This window comes from Takifugu rubripes, chromosome 13 (assembly GCF_901000725.2).
Source record: "Takifugu rubripes chromosome 13, fTakRub1.2, whole genome shotgun sequence".
In the NCBI taxonomy this organism is placed as follows: domain Eukaryota; kingdom Metazoa; phylum Chordata; class Actinopteri; order Tetraodontiformes; family Tetraodontidae; genus Takifugu; species Takifugu rubripes.
The window spans coordinates 6,900,036-6,920,294 of NC_042297.1; the positions used below are offsets into that span (position 1 = coordinate 6,900,036).

General features: G+C 44.2%; 1 protein-coding gene across 6 annotated transcripts in view; it reads right to left on the bottom strand.

Annotated features, from left to right (window-relative positions):
• tln2a (talin 2a) overlaps positions 1-20,259 on the bottom strand; it is a 47,414-nt gene that overhangs the window by 25,836 nt on the left and 1,319 nt on the right. For 4 of the 6 annotated variants that reach the window (XM_003969509.3, XM_029845895.1, XM_029845892.1 and 1 more), the window contains exons 2-10: positions 9,905-9,959; positions 3,746-3,942; positions 3,046-3,143; positions 2,508-2,637; positions 2,073-2,225; positions 1,813-1,955; positions 1,599-1,726; positions 1,449-1,512; positions 1,268-1,372 (exon numbers count right to left, since the gene is read on the bottom strand). In XM_003969509.3, the coding sequence (XP_003969558.1) occupies positions 1,268-1,372; positions 1,449-1,512; positions 1,599-1,726; positions 1,813-1,955; positions 2,073-2,225; positions 2,508-2,637; positions 3,046-3,143; positions 3,746-3,881 (957 nt within the window). In that variant the 5' untranslated portion in view covers positions 3,882-3,942; positions 9,905-9,959. Of the gene's footprint in view, positions 1-1,267; positions 1,373-1,448; positions 1,513-1,598; positions 1,727-1,812; positions 1,956-2,072; positions 2,226-2,507; positions 2,638-3,045; positions 3,144-3,745; positions 3,943-9,904; positions 9,960-10,047; positions 10,114-10,218; positions 10,363-20,259 lie in introns of those variants that run through there. The other 2 variants (XM_029845893.1, XM_029845894.1) reach the window with 2 other exon arrangements.

Consider the following 20,259-nt stretch of genomic DNA (forward strand, 5'->3'; position numbering starts at 1 on the left):
ATGTGGCTCTTTGGGATAACACAGTAAAAAATGTGGCTCTTAGGCTCTGACAGGTTGGCCACCCCTGCTTTAGGGTATAAAAAAACAAGTTGAGTGTGGACATCTCTGCTGGAAACACCTGCTGAAAACTGTCTGGCAGAAGCTGAGAGAGACCAAAGAAAGGGACTTCTCCCCAGCCATCACCAAAAATGAGCTCATTTTATACAAAAGCTTTGCAATGAAGCCAGAAAGTCATTCATCGTGGCAGACAGGAAGGCTTCCCACAGGATGCCCTCTGGGGGACAAATTATCTTAGATGGAGGACCTCTCTGTCACATAACCCGCGCTGGTGCTGCATCAGCCAAAGTACTGCTTTTAGCAGATGTCAGTGGGGAACTGGACTTTCTTCAGAGGAAGGAGATCCATATCATTCCCCCCACAGCCCACCACCATAACCCACCACAGAACCCCACAACCTACCATAGCCCCCAAGAATTCCCCGTAGGACCCCATGGACCACCACAAGACCCCACAACCCACCTCTTCCCACCAGAGGACCCCATGCACCACCACAGGCCCCCACAACCCACCACAGGACCCCACAACCCACCTTAGCCCATCAGAGGACCCCATGGACCACCACAGGTCCCCACAACCCACCTCAGCCCACCAGAAGACCCCATGGACCACCACAGCCCCCCACAATCCCCCGCAGCCCACCAGAGGAACCTGCAGTCCACTGAAACAGTATGACAGTGAGACAGTGCAATGATGAACTAGTGCACTACACACGTGTTGCCGAGACATCCCAGTCAGAGAAGATCTGGACAAAGATCGACCGTCTCTGGACTCTGAATGCAGCCCTTGACGTCAGAGTATTTTTGAATTATTGCATTTGAATTGACAATCAAATGTTTTTTTAATCGCATATCTAATGAAAATTTGATATATAATATAAATTTGACATTTTATCATATAAAGTATTGCCATCTCCATAATTTCTCTTCATATCTACACTGAAGACGAGGAGCGGTTTCTGACCCTGGTTCAGAAGACCTGCAGAGACCTCCTGCTGAGCTTTGCTCCAGACTTTTTTATCCAGTTAAGATCAAATCCCAGAGAAATGATTTCATGCTTTATAGAGATATAAAGCTCCAGCTTCATTTCAGCTAATTCAAAAATCTGCTTCTCTCATTGATATAATTCAAAAACAACTAGAGGCATTGTTTTTCCTCCACTTGATCCTTTTAATGGAAGAAGCTGGTGCAGCTTCTCTCTGACACCTTACCTTGACCAGGAAGAAGGAGACGCCGTATGTCCGCAGAGAGCGCGCCAGCTTGACATATTTCACTTTTGCTTCAATCTCCGTCATTTCCCCGCAGTTTTTGTGCTCCTGCGAGTTCCATTAAACACGTGTTCAGCTCACTGACTTTTGACACAGAATTTAGTGACCTGTCATATGTACACACTTGGAATACTTTCTTCTCGGCTCCTCTCTGCTTGATATACTCTTTGGGCAGAAACTCCTTCAGGCTGCAAAAGTAAAGCCAGCAGAGGCTGAGATGAATACAGGAAGCAATGATTTCCAAATGTTGTTGTTTATTGGATGTGTGGCTCACTCCAAGAATCCAGGTTTGTGTTTATGCTCTATATGAGGTCCAAACTGGATCTGTGCCTGGATGCCTCCAAACTCACAGGCCTTATCAAAAGATACAGGATGGGAACCGTTCAAGATGTCATCTCGGGCCTGCAAGAAATTAAAACATAACATCCCATCAGTGTGGCCCCCCCCACACACACACACACACACGATAACCAACAGCCAGGTCACACCTGCACATAAAGCAGATTGAGCTGGACTGGATCTCTGGAGTCCACATTCTGGTCAGAGTAGAAGAACTTGCGCCGGAGGAGGAGGGTCTCGTTGTCGTCCACCCCCTGCTCTCTGAAGGTCCTGCTGTGATCCAGCCAGTTCACTGGCAACAAAAGCCACAACAACCTCTTTAAAGAGAGATGGTGTAGAAAGATAAGCAGTGGAAGCAGCTCGAGGTTCTAAAGACAAACAGCACAGCCGACGCCATGCTTCAACTCACAATCATCGTCTGTGTGTAACTTGGCCTTCAGCTTCTCCATTTTCCTCTCGTCTCGCAGCAGCGTCCTGTCCTTCTTCAGCGTACCCATCCCATCCTCCTTCTTCTCCTCCACCGACTCCTGGATCAGAGAGTATTCTTCATAGTTTGTGATACCTGAGTTGAAAAACAACAGCAGAATCTCAGCATTTACTACAACATGATTCTTGTTTAACCTTATTTAACCTCAGGAAGGATGTTAGTCTACAACGTTGCACCAAAAAGCATCTAAGAATCAGCCTCAGCAATATAGTGGTTGGGCCAGGTGGACGAAACAAACCCAGTGGACACTATCATATCTCGCTCTTACTGTTAAAGTATAAACACGTCACTTCAATTATGCATTAACATTTATAAAAGGTTACCTTGGGAACACAAAATACTGGGGAATCTACAGACCTATTCTGCTACATATGGTGACCAGCAGCTCTCCCACTGTTTTAGAGTCATCCAACATGATTGTTTTAATGGCTCCGTCCAACATTTTAATTTTCTGGGGCCTCTGCTTCTTCTTGTACTCAAGGATGTCCTGTTGGAAGCAAAAGGTTGAGTAAAAATCCAAAGCAGAAGCAAAACAATGTGTCAGAGAGAGAGAAGCAAAAAGAAAATTATCAAATGTGTGAGTGTTGAGTGAGTTAAGAAGAAAATATTGGTCTACGTTATACAGCACAGCAGCTCTCCACCAAACACAAGGACATATCTAACATCTCTAACACGTGTGTTCAGCCGTGGCTTCTCCCTGGGACAGATTCAGAAGATTTATAGAGAAGAAGCAATTTGAGTTCTGATTCCAAACCCACAGGAGAACTAGGAGCAGCAAAAGAGCCTGCCTGAGGAACTACGCTGGGCTCCAGATCTTTAGTATCACAATTATTTTCAATTTCTTCTCCAGCAAAACTCCACAGATAAAGACGCCTGTGTGGCTGAGAAACTCTACCCCATTGCGGAGCATGTAGTAATCCAGGGTCCTGCCAGACTCCAGCCAGATGCCCTTCCTGGGATCTTCATCAGACAGGAACAGGCTGTAGTCTGAGGCTGAAACAGTGAGGATGGACAGCAGCGTGTCAGGCGTATGTGTGGACATATTTAAGAGTTGTGACAATATCTAACACGTCTGAACATGTCTAACACATGTGACAATATCTAACACTTGTGAACATCTCTAACATGTATGAACATGTCTAAAACACATGATAATATCTAACATGTGTGAACATGTCTAACGCGTGACCATATCTAGCACATGTTAATATGTCTAACACACATGAAAATATGTAACATGTGCGAAAATGTCTAACATGTGAACATGTCTAACATGTGAACATATTTAACACATTTAGCACGTATGAACATAGTTAACGCTTTAAAAAGTCCACATGTGAGAAGCTCAGGTTTATTATTGCAGATTTAAAAATGAGTGGTGGAATTTGGAAGGTGGTGAGTAGCAAAGATAAGAGCTGCTGTGATTGGAAGGGATTGCAGTGTATAAAATTTATGTGTAAAAAAATTCACATTCTCTCATCATTTTAAATGTATTAAAGGTAGTTTAAGCTGATTGAACATTTAAATCAACATGTGCTGATCAGAAACGCAGCCAAAGCCCCCACCCCCAAAGAAAGAAAAAACAAAACACTCACCTTGTCCGGTCTGGGCCTCAGGAACCCTCTCTCTGATGATCCGACAGGCGTCATAGACGGCCGTGGATGGCTCAAACTGCATCGTCTTCACCACGTTGCACTGGCGGATGCATATTTTCAGTGACAGTACCACCATCTTGGCCGGCTGGAATGGGGCTGCAGCGACACCCGGGGTGGTCAGGCGAGTTTATTGGACACTGCAAATATGAATAAGACAAGCTAATAGAACTCATCAAATTTCTGCTGGTCTTTCAATCACCTACAACATTTTGATATGACAACTTTCCACCTTATGATAATAAATTACTTTCATTTGATCTGCAATAAAAGCTGCTGACAAACTGTTCTGAGGCAAAACATCAACAATCATCAAATTCAGTCAGCCTGAGACATCTGTTTATTACAGAGACATTATGTAATTACATAATTATATTATAAAGTATTATAAATTACATTATAAAGTAAATGATAAAGTATGAACCACAGAGAGCTGCAGCCTGAATTACTTCATAATAGAGTAACAGATTATTTCAGAGGCCGCTCTGGTGGGCAGCTGCAGTAACACAAGACCAGGTTTCTAATAAATTCTCCACTCTACATTTTTCATGAGAGTTTGTTCCTTTCAGGTGATACGAGAACATTCTTATATTCCTGAACATACTCCTGGATTAGCCCAGTTTGCTTATTTGCAGCCAAGCTGAGACTGCAGGGATCGCTGGGACCACCAGTGGTGTGTCATTCACCTTTGATGCATCCATGAGTATCAGCCTAGTGTGTTTAGGGTACAGAGCAGCAGAGCAGCAGGTTCATGTGCAGAGAAACTCTGCAGTCAGGAGTTAAACAAAGGTTCTCTTGTGTACAGACAGCTCACACCTACAGGTGAGAAACACACCGTTGGCATTCACAGAAGCAGAGGAAGCAGTGACCTCAGGAACATAGCGTCTCCTGTCTGGAGAAACATGGACCTCCTCTGTGATGGGTAGGTCAAAGGTGAGAGGCCAGTCCTGGCCAAGGCCCCTGACCCTGACTCAGACATCAATAAACTGGTTCCTATGCGAGAGGTGTTGACAGACTGCAGTCAGGCTTATCTAAAGCTCCCTGATTCTGCTCCATGTTCCATTACAAACATCTTTTGAAATCGGGATGAAACTGGGACCAAAACCACAGCAAAAGTACAAATTACTGATAAAGATTGAAAAGGGCAACCAAAACTAGCAACAAACCTCAAACTACAAAGAATTCATCTTTGACCTGAACACACGCTCAGCGCTGCTAAAGCAACACCGGCAGCTCTTTTCAGCTCAAGTTCAAGTTCCTTAAGTCCTTTAGCAGGATTCAGTTTAGTCTGTTAATGATAAACTACTGGAACAACACAGACCCATTTACGAGAGATTAGGGGGAGATTCTGCTACTCTCCATGGCTGAAGTTTCTCTTCTGCTGTCTACAAAAGCTAATTCAAATGAAAACGTTATCATTTCTATTCTGTCAAGACATCACCCTGGCAGCACATGAACTACAAACATCAAAGGAATAGGATCGACTTAGGTGTGTGCATGCTTCCTTCCAAAATAAAACAACTCTTTATATTTTAAGGACTACCAAATGATTTAAAAATAAATACAAATAAAAGAAGCAGGAAAGGTTGGATGTATTTAAACTATACAGGCCTTAAAATGTTTGTGCTGGTCTTCATGTCAGACCAACATCAGACCTGTCTGATCATTCAAGCAGAAGAATGACATGAGCCAGTGTGAAATGTTGTAGGACAAATATTCAGGCTGTTGGTCTCCAGGATGCCCACATGAATGCTCACTCATGCTCACACACACACACTTACACCCTCCTTTTTACCACACCCACACTGCTTCATCTACTGAAGGCTCTAATATCCACTGTTGATTGTTGGGGGGTCAGGCTCTGGGATTCTGTAAAGTGCCTAGAAACAATTTTGATTGTAACAGATGCTATATAAAGATTGATTGATTGATTATATGCTGTAGACCATTGTTCATGCCCTTTCCTGCTGTGACAGCTGAGGCTAATCCGCTCTTATTGTTGAAGATGAGAGGTTATACTTTTACATGGTGCATTTACAGTTTCTTCTCTGAATGCTTTGGGTATTTGCATCATCCTTTTTGAATAAATAAATCATTAATTCATTAAATGCCTTAATGATAAAGTAAATAGAACAGCTAAACCCCTGTAGCCCCCAGCCAGAATTAGGACATCCAATAAGTTAATATTTACATTTGGTTACCACTCTGCCGTGTAAAATGCTCCAAGAGAAAATTGTCAGTGTTATCTAAAGAAAGAAGCTCCTGCAAAAGTCAGACAGGCTTGTGGAATTAAAAGAAACTGGGAGAGATCAAGTAGCCATTGTTGAAGAGGTCAATGAGGCAGAGAAGCGGCTGCTGGAAATGCCCAGCAGTATTACAGGAGCGTGGCCTTCCATCCCATAATAGAACAGCTTGCCTACAGGAGAAAGTGGCCCGGACCTGGAAACATGTGACGCGTCAGGCCAGGACGTGTCAACAACACCGGGGACAGTTCGGGCCAACAACCCTGCTTCACCCTTTAGGGGACCATCGAGCTGCTAAAACCTGTTTTAGCACACAAAATCGGAAAAAGACTTTAAGGCAAAACTGTAGCATTAGGTTCAAGCATTAAGTTCCTGAACCAAAGCAATGATATTGTCCCTGCCATGGAAAATGTACACATGTAGGACAATAGAAGCTTATCATATGACAGTGGCTTTCACACCAATGCCATACAGGCCTCAGAGACCTCTGGGAGCAGCAGAGTCACTGGAAACCAGCTTAAACCAGCTCATTTACACTGGAAAAATGAAGAGATCATTTAGAAGGACATCTGGTTTGTTAGTAGTTTGTTAGTAATCTTGTTCATAAGCTCCAACTACTGGCCTGGCAAGTGTACTATAGCATAATAATGGGCTGCATGGAGAAGTGTGTGTTTGTGTGTGTGTTTGGGGTGGGGTGGGGTGAGAGAGAGACTGAGCAAGAGAGGGAGAGAGAGATTGGGGGAGAGAATGAGAGAGGGAGAGAAAGAAAGAAAGAAAGAAAGAAAGAAAGAAAGAAAGAAAGAAAGAAAGAAAGAAAGAAAGAAAGAAAGAAAGAAAGAAAGAAAGAAAGAAAGAAAGAAAGAAAGAAAGAAAGAAAGAAAGAAAGAAAGAAAGACAGCAACAGGGAGAGAGACCGAGGGAGAGAGGGGGAAGTGAGAGAGAGACTAAGCAAGAGAGGGAGATAGAGATTGGGGGAGAGAAGGAGAGAAAGAAAGACAGCAGCAGCGAGAGAGAGAGAGAGACCGAGGGAGAGGGGGGGAGAGGGGGAGAATGGTTCAGAGGGCAGGTGATGAATCTCTGTCAGCACTGGTGTCAAGTTTCAGAGACAAACAGTCGTCTGAACCCACAGACGTTCAACAACCAGATCGGTGTCAGGCTACAAACATCACATCTACTGATTCCTAGTTTGTTCATCCAGCTGACGGAGGTCTGCCTGAGACCATGGTGTTTTTCACTGTCACATGTCAGCTTTATTACTGTTAGAATATCAGTTCAGTACTGATCTTCTCTGGCTACTCTGCAGCCTCTCGAGGATGTATTCAAAGCCACGTTGCCATGGTTACAAAGGATGGTTGTGGCTGGACTAATGTCCATTTCAAAAGCTGAGGAAAACATTAGAGTGAACCTTTTATAATGGAATAAAGCTAAATAAAGTGGACTCGTGCTACCTCTAACTTTCCACTGAAGTGAGATTATGGTTTTATTTCAGACTGAAAAGGTGATTTAAGCTGCTGCTTTCATTACTAAATCCTGGAGCCTCCTACTGAATTTATTCATGAAATCTTTGCCTTGCAGCCATTAATTAGCCTGCTTTAGCCAAGAAACATCTCCCCTGAGAACAGGCAGTCTATTTCAAGTCTTCATCCATTTAACTTGACACGTTAATCATTTCCAAACAAGCCTTTCCCTCACACCAAACACGCACAGGAGCAGCTTGGCTGGAGTACAAGAAGCAGCAGGTAAAAGGGTAGAACCAAAACAATCAATCTTCTTGTGGCAAGTAGTTCAACGTACCATCAACTATTCTGGTTTATTAGACTCGGATTTACACCAGTTGTGCAGTTAAGAGCTGTAATAAATCTTCAATATCTGACATTGATGCAGTTTTAAGTCCACTAAAATGTGCAAAACAAAAAATGGTGAACGTCTGAGAGGGAATGCAGTGCAGTTCTTCATTGGTTGACATCAGTATTTTCTTTTAAAATATACTGTGGCAGAAGGATGTTTGCTCAGCCAGCGGGATGAGACATAAAGACAAGTGGAACGAAGCATCATCTGGTAAAGGTGCACACATCTTTTCACACCACACTTTTAGGTTTTCTTAAAACATTTTTCCTGCCTGACGTGTTTGAACCTCACTGGGAATTGAAGACAGACTCCTAAATTTAAATAACACTGACTAAAGGCAAATCATAGTTGGGATTCTACTTTTGTTTATGTGCAGAATTGATTTGGGAAGTGGAAGGTCAGGGGTCAAAAAGCAAAAACCCTTCAAGCAATCGTTCTACTAGAACTGTTTCTCATTCTGTTGGGCTGCAGGACCCTGTTTCTATCAGTCTCAGATTTAGTACCAAAGGAGAGAGCAGCATGCTGATAGTGGCACTGAAGTCTCATTGGGCCTTTTGGCCGGAACAGCGGCTTTGCTCAGAACAACAGGTTACTCACAGTCAGTTGCTACTGATGGACTTGTTCACCAACACAAGGAGGCGACCACCACTCACCTATAAAATCTGTGCTGTGGAGGAATAGTGGCATTACTCAGGCATCACAGCTGCCCACTGATATAACAGTTAGCATGGAAAGTGAGTTGGTGACCCAGCCGTGAGGCAGACAAACCAAGTCGGTGTGGCGTTGACTCAGTGACACTCCACTAGGCCTGGTTGCAATCAGGAGTAACTGCTGCCTTTAAAGTTGCTGCGTATGGGTGAAAACAGGTCCATCTCCCGTTCATCACAGGGCCCTGTGTGAGCATTTAAGGATTCGGTACCTTGCTCAAGGGTACCTCAGCAGTGCTCTGAGCTCTCAGCCGAAAAATCGCCCCTCAAATATACTGATCATTTTAACAATTCTGGAGGAAATGACAAATCCTGAACCTAATTCAACTGTGAGTCTGAAGCCGGTTGCAGCCCCACCAGGAGTGGGGCCCACTGGCCAAAGTCCAGACTAAAACGCATGGAACAACATCTAAATACGGTACTGGAGAAGCTGGGAAGGGCTGTCTTTGGCTCTGCTTCAAGGTATGAGTGTGCAAAAAGAGCAAAAAAAGGAGTGAGCATGACCCTCCATAGTGGGTGAACAAATGTGCCTCAGTTCTTTGAGGTTTCCGTCCTTTAAGAATGTTCTGCTAACATATTCAAGTTGATAGGAAAATATTTATATCAAGAATGTTTGGAACCCCAAATGACAGTTCATGTCCACGAATGTAAACAACACAGTCCAGAATCACCTCTGTCCTTTCAAAAAGGCCTGCAGACAGCTGCTCTGCTGTATCGCAACACCAATACACAACATCCAAAACGCTGCTGTGAACCAGCAGCAGGAGTCTGAAGCAGCGCTGCAGCTTGTCCCCAGAAAACTAAAATCAGGTTTGTTGGGCCACAGCGAGAGGTTGCTGGTTCCTGGGTCCATCAGCGCAGGCATGCCTGTGTGTGTGTGTGTTTGTGTGTTTGAGTGAGAGCGTGTGTGTGTGTGTCGACAGTGAGTCATAATGACTTCATGGAAAAATGAACAAATCATCAGTGTGTGAAAATGTAAAGCACAGCCAAAACTCTGTAAAAATGAAAACCCTATGATGACAGCCTGTAAACTCCACTAAAGGTAAAAACTAAACTTTGTTCTGACTGACCAAATATGGGGGGGCATGTAGAGTTTGTTCCAGTTTGAATGATCGTTGAGATTAAATCACTACACTCATTTGCTCTGTAAAACCATCTCTTTGCTCCGAGTGCTGCTACCAGCACCAATTAATCTTCTGTCGTTACACCTGCACAGACAATAAAATGTTTACATGCCAAAGAGGAGATGTCATAATCTCCATATTCTATATGCTGCTCCTCCATCTTCAGCTTCACATTCTTACCTTATAGCAGAGGAGAACGCAGCCTTGGATGACAGCCCACTGCCCACTTTCACAACTGCAAAGACAAATGAAGGATGTGTTAGAGACAAAAGCTGTGGTGACATTTTCCATTCACACGTGTACCTTAAACAAGTTCAGCCTACCAAGACTTCAGCAACTCCTGATCAGAGCCAAACATCTGTAGAGTTTTACAGCCATTTTACAGCTGGCTGGAGGAGGAAATAAACAGCTTTGATACAGTGTTTTCTCTGTAACCATATGAGAGCACGTATTTTTGTTTAATTATTTAGATTTCATACAAACCCCATTTTTACCTTCAAAAAGGAGACGGTGAAGGTTCGTCAAACCTGAACTCATCGGGTTTGATTCACAGCCTCGTTTTTCCTTAATTAAACCAATTTACACCACCCTGAAGCCGTTACACCACCATGACGCTGTTACACCACCCTGACAGCGGTGAACTACCAACGCTGTTACACCACCCTGACGCTGTTACACCACCCTGACGCTGTTACACCACCCTGACACCTGTGCACTACTATCAGGCTGGTGTAACATTTACAGAGCAGATGTGAACCATCAACCAGAGTCTGACAAAAGAGCCTGTGTGAAATTAAATGTTGCTGATGCTGTATAATGCTGTTTTATAATTCAAATGGGAAAAGTAAACAGGAGTGAGAATCTGTAACCAGTTATAATTCTACCCTGTAAGATTTGTTGATGCAATTTGATGTGGCAACGCCTGAACATGTGCTTCAGGTTTTTAAACCAGTTTAGCAGAACATCTAGTTTGGTCAAACTGTCCAGGCTGCAGAGTGAGGAGGTCGCTGACTCTGCGGACAGGCTGCAGACTGATGGGAGACAGGAACCAGGACAGACTTCTGAAGGTGGATCACTGGAGGGGACTCTCCCTCCAGATGCTGGAGCTGCAGCAGGACGGCACCAGAGATGCACAATTACAGGCAGCCAACAGCCTAAAGGTCCAAACTCTGCTCTGGTGTCATTTCCTCCCACAATGCTGCTGATCTCACTTAGAGCCAAAATAGTGAGTCAAAAGCAACACAGCAGTGTCAAATTACCATTTGACCACCCAGCAGAAAGTCTCGTAGAAGGGGCTGTGTGACCAGCGCTACAGCCTTCAGCAGAAATCAGTCAGGATTACAGCCAGTTAGAAAGCTCACATGCTCCACATCAACAATATTCACATCCAGAAACTGCTGCTTCACTTAGTCAATCACTTAGGCCTTAGGGCCTCTGGCAGGATGATGATGATGATGATGATGATGAAGACGATAATAATAATACAGGGTGACAAACTGCACATGCCTATATCATCAAATAACAACACAAAGGAAAAACTTTAACCAACTGTACTGTAGTGTCACCTGTGAAAAGAGCCAACAGTTTCTTTATTGCAAAAAATAAAGAAAGGCTGGTAAATAAATGTTTAACATTTAGCCCTCCAGGGACAATATGCATGAAAACATTATCTCACACATCATACAGGAAGCCTGCAATTCCTGTTTCATCTGATCTGAAAGTGATGGGAGGTGTCTTAATTAACTATGAATGATGGCGCTTGATTAACTTCTGTTACATCAAAGAAAGGTGGGTGAATGCGTGGGAGACTCGGCTGTTCCCCCCGTGGTTTCCAGAAGTGGAGGTCGGAGACACGTCACCAACAGGCCACTGGAGACTCCATGCTTCCCCCGGCTGGCAATTTCATTACATGCAGGGCAGAAGAGGAGCAGAGAGTGGGCATGGGCCAGGCAATCTGTTACCTGGGAAACACCTTCCTGAGGCTCAAAAATTGAAGCTTTAATAAGACTTCTCACGAGGACTTCTCAGCAATTTGCACCATAGACACAGCTGGATTGCATACAGATCACTGCAGAGGTGAAGTGTGTGTCTCCATGGGGTCAAGCCAGAGTTTGTTTTGAGTGGAATAAAGAATTTCAATAAAGAATAAAGATTTTCAGCACAGGAAAGCAGCCAGCAAGAAACGGAAATGAAAATTTGACTGATCACGTATCACTTTGTTGAAGTGCTGCTAGTTTCCACCTGTAGGGAGAAGGTTTAATACTTAACGCCACATATTACACGTCAGTGGCTCAGCCATTAGCTTAGCATAAGGGCCTGTGACAACTGTTCAGCCAGCTGGGGTTCAGCTGGCTGGAATTCCATGTTTCTCAGACATCATTTGAGTTTCATCCAGTTCAGCCACCACAACTGTGAGAAAATCCACACCATAATAATGGTAATCTTTACCTCCACCACCCATCTGACCTACTGGAAAGGTGCCAGGTGGAGTCTAATGTTTCATCTGACAGCAGCAGTGAGTTCGAACCCGATTCAACAGTCTAAAGCACCAGGAACAACCCTGAAATCTCTTGTTAGCATGAGCACAAACTGAAGTTTATGCACAGAGAACTAGTTCAGAGACCCTTCCCTGTACCAGTTGCGCCTTCACTACCACAGCAAGGATGGACCTCAGCCCTTCAGCCCACCAACAGGTCTGGTGTCTTCCACCAGCAGCAGATCCTGATAGGCAACTACTTAAATGAGTCTATAGGGTCTGGACATAAAGGGGGAGGTGGAGGTGAGTGTGAGTGTGTGTGAGGTGGGCATCTGAACCCACTGGAACTACAAACAATATTAGTTTCAACCACTTGAGCAGGTAACATGTTTCTCTGAGGTCACGGTGAGATCAAGTGATGACTTAAGGACCATGATTGATGGGACAGGGACAGGACAGGACAGGACAGGACGCAGGATGTATTAAATGGACTAACACATAAAACGTGGGGGTCAACTTAAAGGTTGTGACCGTACGTATAATTATATCGAGGGAACATAGAGATCATTCATGCTGTAAAATGAGGACACTGTCAATCATTGAAGACAGAGGTGTAGAGAAAGAACTTAAGAGCAAAAGAAAAATGCTCCTCTCAGCTAGGGCTCTGAATGACCTGACTCCTGGTGGTAGAGGTAGTGGCCTGTTTGTCACTACTAAATTTATTATTGTGGTTACAGTAAAACACCATATAATTATTGTCTTAGATAAATTTAAATGATAGAACACATTACGAGAGGGCCAATGAGAAAAGTGGTTTAAAGAAACACACACAAATTAAACATGTCAAACATCCCACCAAAACAACAAATAGAAGCAAAGGCATCATTATTGCTGTAGTATGGTTGATCAAAGTCTTGTGTCAATCAATGGATTGGTGCATTTTTGATTAAACATTTTGAATCTGTAGCTCTGCTGGAAACTGATGACATTGTCATGACAACATCAGCTGACCGAGATCAAACATGACTCAGAGGAAAAACAACGACAGAAATGCTGCGAGTCCAACACACACACCCCTTTAGGGACACTATTCTGTTTCATGGGGGGGGTTGAGGACTTCTGGAGAACAGCTGTTGCTTTACATCTGACTGACTGACTGACTGACTGTCTCTCTCACTCACTCACACACACACACACACACACTCTCTCTCACACACACACACACACACACACACACACACACACACACACACACACACACACACACACACACACACACACACACACACACACACACACACACACACACGGCTGTACTGTGACGTCTAGGCTGAGCACATTTCTGCCACACTACTAATTAATTCTCTGGTCCTGAGCGGCCGGCATGTGGGTCAGGTTCCAGTGATGCCTGCTGAATCTCACAGAGATGTCTGTGATGACAACAGAGAGTTCGTTAACACACTAAAGTTAACAGGAAGGCTGTCGTTTGTGTTCCACAACTGTCCCTGACTTACAGCCAACCCTGCTGATAAGAGCTGAGAGACGTCACATACCGGTATTTGAAGATATGGCGACTGATGTCCTTCACTTCCAACCACAGACAGCAGCAGATGATCCTTCATGCCGTCTAGCATTGCCAATGCCCAGTTTTATAAAAACAACGTCTGACAACATGGTGGAACAGACCCAGCCTTCAAATCTTCTCTTGCATCTCAGCTGTGGTGATAAGGGGTCTCCACTCTGTTCAATGAGTGGACACCAAGCTTCCCTCTCGGAAACTTCAGCTCCCATCTCTCCAAAACTCGTTCAACAACATGCATGATGCCATGTTTATTTAGATTAGCAGCTGTATGCTCCCCAAAATCGATGAGGGACTTTTCTGAGGGACTCTTTTTAAGCCCGATTTGAGAGGTTGAGTCCAATTCTAGGCAGGTGAGACAAAGCTATGGGGACACACCTGTAACCTACTCCAACAGTCTGTGTTTGTCCACCGGAGGAAGGGGGGGGCACCCAACTCCTCTGGCCACTTGCTTTTCACTTCTATTGCTCCAGGCAGACAGGTGCCGCTACTGCTTACCTCATTCAAAAAGCATCATTGTTTAGGGATTGGGAGGCCATAGCCAACTCACACGCCTACAATGTGCCCACGCTTCTTGTGCTTTTAAAGCACTGGGTGTACAAAGACGAGGTGTCAGGGACTTGAGATGCTCCACAGCTGGAGCTGATTTAAAGACAAAATTACCTGATTTTGTATCCAAAGAAATGGTTTGACTGGTTATCAAGACATTGTTGCAGCATGGAGGAGAGACTAAAGAGAAGACATGTGCCAGAAAAATTCCAACTGAAAAACAATGTCCGATTAGAGGCGACCTCTCTCAGTCCGAAACAAAAGGCACCAATGTTGGCTTTGTAGAGGTATACAAATGAAACCCTCTTAAAAGATCATTTTCCTCCTGATGGTTTTTAATTAACGAGTCTTTGGTAGCAAACAAGTTCAGGTTTGCACAATAAGCCAAAGGTGGAGCTTTTTCTGAATCTGAAAGACACAAATATAAAAAGAGCATTAAAACTGCATCTAAACGAGCCATTAGAGCAGGCAAGTGTCCCTTTAATCGGGTTGTGTCACTTAATCCCTGCGAGGGCTGCAGCCGGGGCGTCGATACACTCGCTGGCTGCAGGCAGACGGGTGGTGGAGCCCAGATAGGGATGAGGAGACAGCCGAGAACAAGCTAATGAGATGAGGAGCAAGGGTGGCAGGTGCAATGATATGTTTTTATTTAGCTGGGGAGGGGTGAGAATGAGGCTGCTGCCATTTTCACTTCAGTCAGCAGAGTCGTGGCTGATTCCAGACCAGCAGAACTCCCAATCAGAACAAGATGGGGCACAGCAAGTGTTGGGGGATTAGTCGATGAAAAAAAGTCAACCACACAAAACAATTAGGCAGATAGACGGATGGACGGAGCTCCTGATGTCTGCAGACAGGAAAAGTGAATGTTGTCCTCAAACAGAGACACATAGTTCATGGATTGACGTTTTAAGATATGTGGGTGGAGGTGCCTCCTCAGGTAATTCCCTGAGGGTCTGTTCTACGCTGGACAGATAAGGAACTGAGGCGAGGACAAGGATATCATTCTACCCGAGTTCTACACAAAACAGCCGAGTCAATTTAAAGGGAGTCATCTGACAATGCTGCAGTTGTCTGGTGGCCAGTGGCCAAGCTCCCCACAGACATGAGACACAACAACTTCACAGCAAAAAACATCCCTGGAAAACAACCGAAGGCTTCACATTGGATCACATTTAATAAACTAAAACAGGGAACAATGAGAGGCATCTTTAGGAAGCCTTCTGAAGAATTACTGGACTCTCAAAGTGCAGCCACAAACCTGGACAAGCATGTCCATTAGGGAGGAGCCATGTTCATGGGGTCATACATGTGTCCCACAGATAGCTGCTCCTAGTTATAAATGTAATAAAAGAAAGCTCACTCATTTATATATACAGCCAAAGAGGGTGCACAAAGTAGCCAATAGCAATGATGGTGCTTGATAAGCCCTGGTGGCAGGCTGCAGTAACAGCTTTTAGAATTTAAAATTTTGATTAAATTAGCTATAATGTATACGTAACATCATATCGCCCCTTTCTTGCTCTTATGTTCAATTAAGCAATAGATCATGACAGGCTGTGGTATAGATTCATTATACCACAGCTAAGAGGCATTTTTAGCATGTGTACTTATTTTATAAAATGCTTAATATTGACCATTTTAATATTAAATAGGCTTAAAATCTCAGGTGGTTAAAAGTTGAAAAGTGAGGGACTACCAAAAATACGGGACTACTTGGTTGTCTGGTCCCAATTGTGTTAGTTGTTGACATTAATGTTGGATTGTGGCTCCACTAAACCTATCAGTGTTTCTGAGGAGGCACCAGGAGCAGCTGGGTGGAGACCCTTGAAGATGCTAGGTCCATATAGTTCACTCTTCCTGACAGGACCATCTCTAGGACATGCTTGAAGTGCTGATTGGACACCGTCTCCTCGTCCATCCACTCACTGTTGTCCCTAAACCAACCTACAAAGAGCTTCATTTCCATTTTCTCCGTGTAGATTCTCAAGCATCCAGGTCATAGTTATCCAAATAAGACCTCTGCGTCGACTGGACTTGTTGGGGTTTTTCTTGAAGACGTTTTGCCAAGATCTGTTAGCTTAGCAAAACTTAGACTAGTAGTTGTTGTAACAGGCACTACTGTGATGTACCGGTATGTTGATTATAGCGCAGCTAAGAACCAAGCAGAGCACCTGAATTCAGCGTTCTTGTTTATGCTTTTCAGCACATTGTACACTATACAAGTTGAGATGAATGTTCTTGCCCGGGTGAGCATCTGAATCTGATTCTGCTCGTCTGTGTCTGAAGCGCAGCCCACACATGGCATCACAGCACAAGACTGCAGCTGCCGGATCAGTTCAGAAACTTCATGCTGTACAAATGGAGAATGTGGCGCTGCGTCTTGGTTTAATTCATTTAAATAAATAGGCCACAAACAGCCAGTATCACTCTTGACTGCAATAAAACAATAAACTAAAGGAATTACTGCAGGAAATGTTCCGTTATTGACAGATACCAAAATCTAGCCGATACCACCTCTTTACATTGTGAGCCCACCGGCCATAGCATAGCGTTAAAATAAAAGGCTATTTCCAGCCAGCTGATTAACGTTGGGCTTTAAACATGTAATGTAGTCCAGCTGCCGCGCTCATGTTTACAGCTATCCACAGCAGAGAAGACGATTGAAGCCGTGGTTCATCTTCTTTGTGTCCCGTTTTGGCCCAGAGGCCTGGCAGCACTCCCGTGTACTCTCCCTTAACTAATAAACAAAGAACTCTTTCCCTTATATAGTTCTATTTAAAGTCTGCAACAGGCAACTTCAGAGGGGGGAGGATGAGCGCACCTCTACCAGACGGAGAGCTTTATCGGCCGAGAGAACCGGTGGAACAATTGTGTAACAGTCGCACATTAATAGCCACTTAAAGAGCTACTTCTGATGTTCCATCCACAGAATCAGGTAGAAATGACAAAAGCAAACATCATCTTTAGGGAGATCCACCTTGTTAGAACTAAGGCTTTTATTCATTTACTCATTTAAAAAGCAATTAGCAGATAATCACAATGAACCATTTAGTCGTTTTAAACAGAAACAAGTTACAGTAGCAGCTCACTACTAAGAAGTCATACTTTGCTTGTTAGCAACTAAACATTTGTAGCAAGAATTCCTCCTCATGAGAAACCCAAGAATAGAAGCTCCCCCGGGCTGCACAAGGGCCAAGACACATTTGCAGTACTCCCAGAATGATCCCCCAACTTCCCAGGGAAATTCTATGCGAGATTATTTTCAGAAACCAAAACATCACAGAGATAAAAAATAATGTGACGAGTGACGCAACTGGTGAAATTTGTCACCAGAAACATGAGGTCGTTGTCAAGCCAGCTGCTGCTGGGGAAGGTTCAAAGGAACCGAGGATGCAGAGGACCCCCTTTTCATCAGAACCATCAAGGAAGGCATGATCGTAGTGCATCGGGCTCTGCTGAAGAGGCGACTGCCATAGAAAAGGTTTTGGGAATCTTGTCGGTCACACCTGAAGCAATTCTATGCAAACTTTCACAATGATGACAAAAATGAAGCAAAAATAGACATTACACAGTCAAATCTGGATCTAAACCACTGCAGCTCCCTCTGGAGGATCTGCTGTGGCCGACACGTTCAGTTCAAAAACTCCAAGTGGTCCAGTTCTGCTTCAATAACTGTGCTTCTTGAACCAAAAACATGGTCTGCTCAACTGAAAAGGCCTTGGTGGTCCATTCAGTCGTGCTGATGGACCAGGAGCAGCAGACACCTGATTAGGTTCCATTTCTGCCCCATTGACTCAGAGGCATTGGCCTTCTGGTGGCAATCATGGCAGCAGGAAGTTCTGCCAGAGACGCGCTCCAGCAATAGCAGCAGAGCTCAGCTGCAACCTGAAACATTTCAACAAGGATCCACTTTCAGGCTTGGGTCAGGCCGACGCTGCCACCGGCCTGAAATTACAAGCTGGGTTTAGAGGAAACCTGGATTTTGCCCCTTGAGTAGAATAGTGCATATTAAACTGCAGCCGAAAGGCAAAATTACATGAAACTGTAAACTTTGAGCAATGCTCAACTCAAGGCAACTTTATTTACGCATTCAGGCAGGAGACTCAGAGGACAACGGGCTACTGCAGAATGCAGAAGCTATATAAAGATTCAGATATGGAGGATTTTCATTTTACAAATTTTAACAAAATAACTTTAACAAAATAAACACAAAATCGTAGATTCTCCACAACTTGTAAGTCAGAATTTTCCCAGAACTTTTTGGCACATTGGTGGGGGCTCAGGTCCTCCTGTCAACTGACCAGGATTTGAATCCAGCTTGGAGAGATTGGTGGCGTGTCTCACACACCACGCTGCCCTCCATATGTTTCCTGTCTCTATCAAATAAAGGCTAAAATGCCCTTAACATAAGACACTGCCATGCATAACTCTATAACCTAATACCCCATTTAACTAATGAGGGGGTTCATGTGCTACTGGCGTATCTAGTTGCTAAGATACGCTGCTCATGAAGGTCTGACATCAGAAACAGATGAACGGAGAGAAAGTTGGATAGAGAAGGCACAACTTTAGTCAGATATGTTAGAGTTACGGACCAGAGCAGCTGTGTAAGTCATCCAAGTCTGTGGCTTCGTTGTGCATGCCGGCTACTGCACAGAGCCATGCGTGGAATGTGTACATGCAAAACTCTTAACTAATCACAGTCTCTCATCATTCGTCATCACAAAAATTACCGTTGCTTCTCTCTAATGTGTGGCACCAAATGAGCAACTCTTTTTAAAGTGGTGACAGGAAGGGCCAGCACCATGACAACAGATAACTCAGTGCAATCAAAACGTTGTATTTTTAGCTCAAACATGAGGTTTGACCCATTTGCATTAAAGCATGGGACCTCCAACTCGGACTGCTGGTGAGGCAACAGTTGGTCAGGCAGGCTGCTCTGCTCACGTTTAATTATAGTCCAAAAACCAGGCAACAAACCCAGCTTTCCTTCAGAACCAGAACCAGCCAGTGCTGTATCTACATGCACAAATCTGGTCCTTTACACAAGGGGAGCTGAGTGAAGTTGCTGCTGATTCTGATGTGAGACCGATAGCAAGCACGGAAGAGAGCAAAGATCTTCTGTGATGAAGAAACCTGCACAGGGTTCCCACAGGGTTAGGGTTAGGGAGCCCTGAGCTTTGCTACACATGCCTCATTTGGTCACAACCAAGTGTGAAATTCTGTCATATTGTTAAATCGAACTAGACTAGGCCAGGGAAATATTTAGCACATATTTAGCAAAAAGGAGCATATTGGCTGCAGTTTTTACAGCTTTAAGGTAGGCATCATGAACTTGTGTAATGAGGTTTGTTCTTGAATTACAGACTCGTGGTTTAATGGGCCCCAAACCAACAGCTCATTAGGGCTAAAACTGGGAATCTACTCCATCCGGATATTAGAGCTTCTGAGAAGCATCAATCAAAATGAAGACTCCTACAGAAAGGGCAGCACACACTTGGCCTCTCCTGTCGAACATCAGCAGCTTGATATGGAGAAATGGCCCAGATGGGTAGAACCTCTCCTTTGGTAGCTCAGTTTTCACCTGTTTGGGCTAACAGATTAGAAAGGTGTGCAGAAATGGGTCAAAATGAAACCAGCAAGAAGGTTACATCCACAGTTAACATCAGAAAAGCAAATTCCTGCTCTAGAAGCAACAGTGGACTGACCTCAGTGATCCAGAGCCTTGATGCCACTTCCCATGATTCAAGTCTCAGCATCTTACTAACTGATGGCAATATTTTCATGTGCGAAGCAAAAGAACAGATCGATAAATGAGTGACCTTGCTGCTAGCATGCAGGAGCAGTCTTCAACACCTGAGCAGCAAGATCAAACAGCTTCCCAGCAAGAGTCCATATTTCTGGGGGAAACAATCAGCTAGCAGTTCTGCC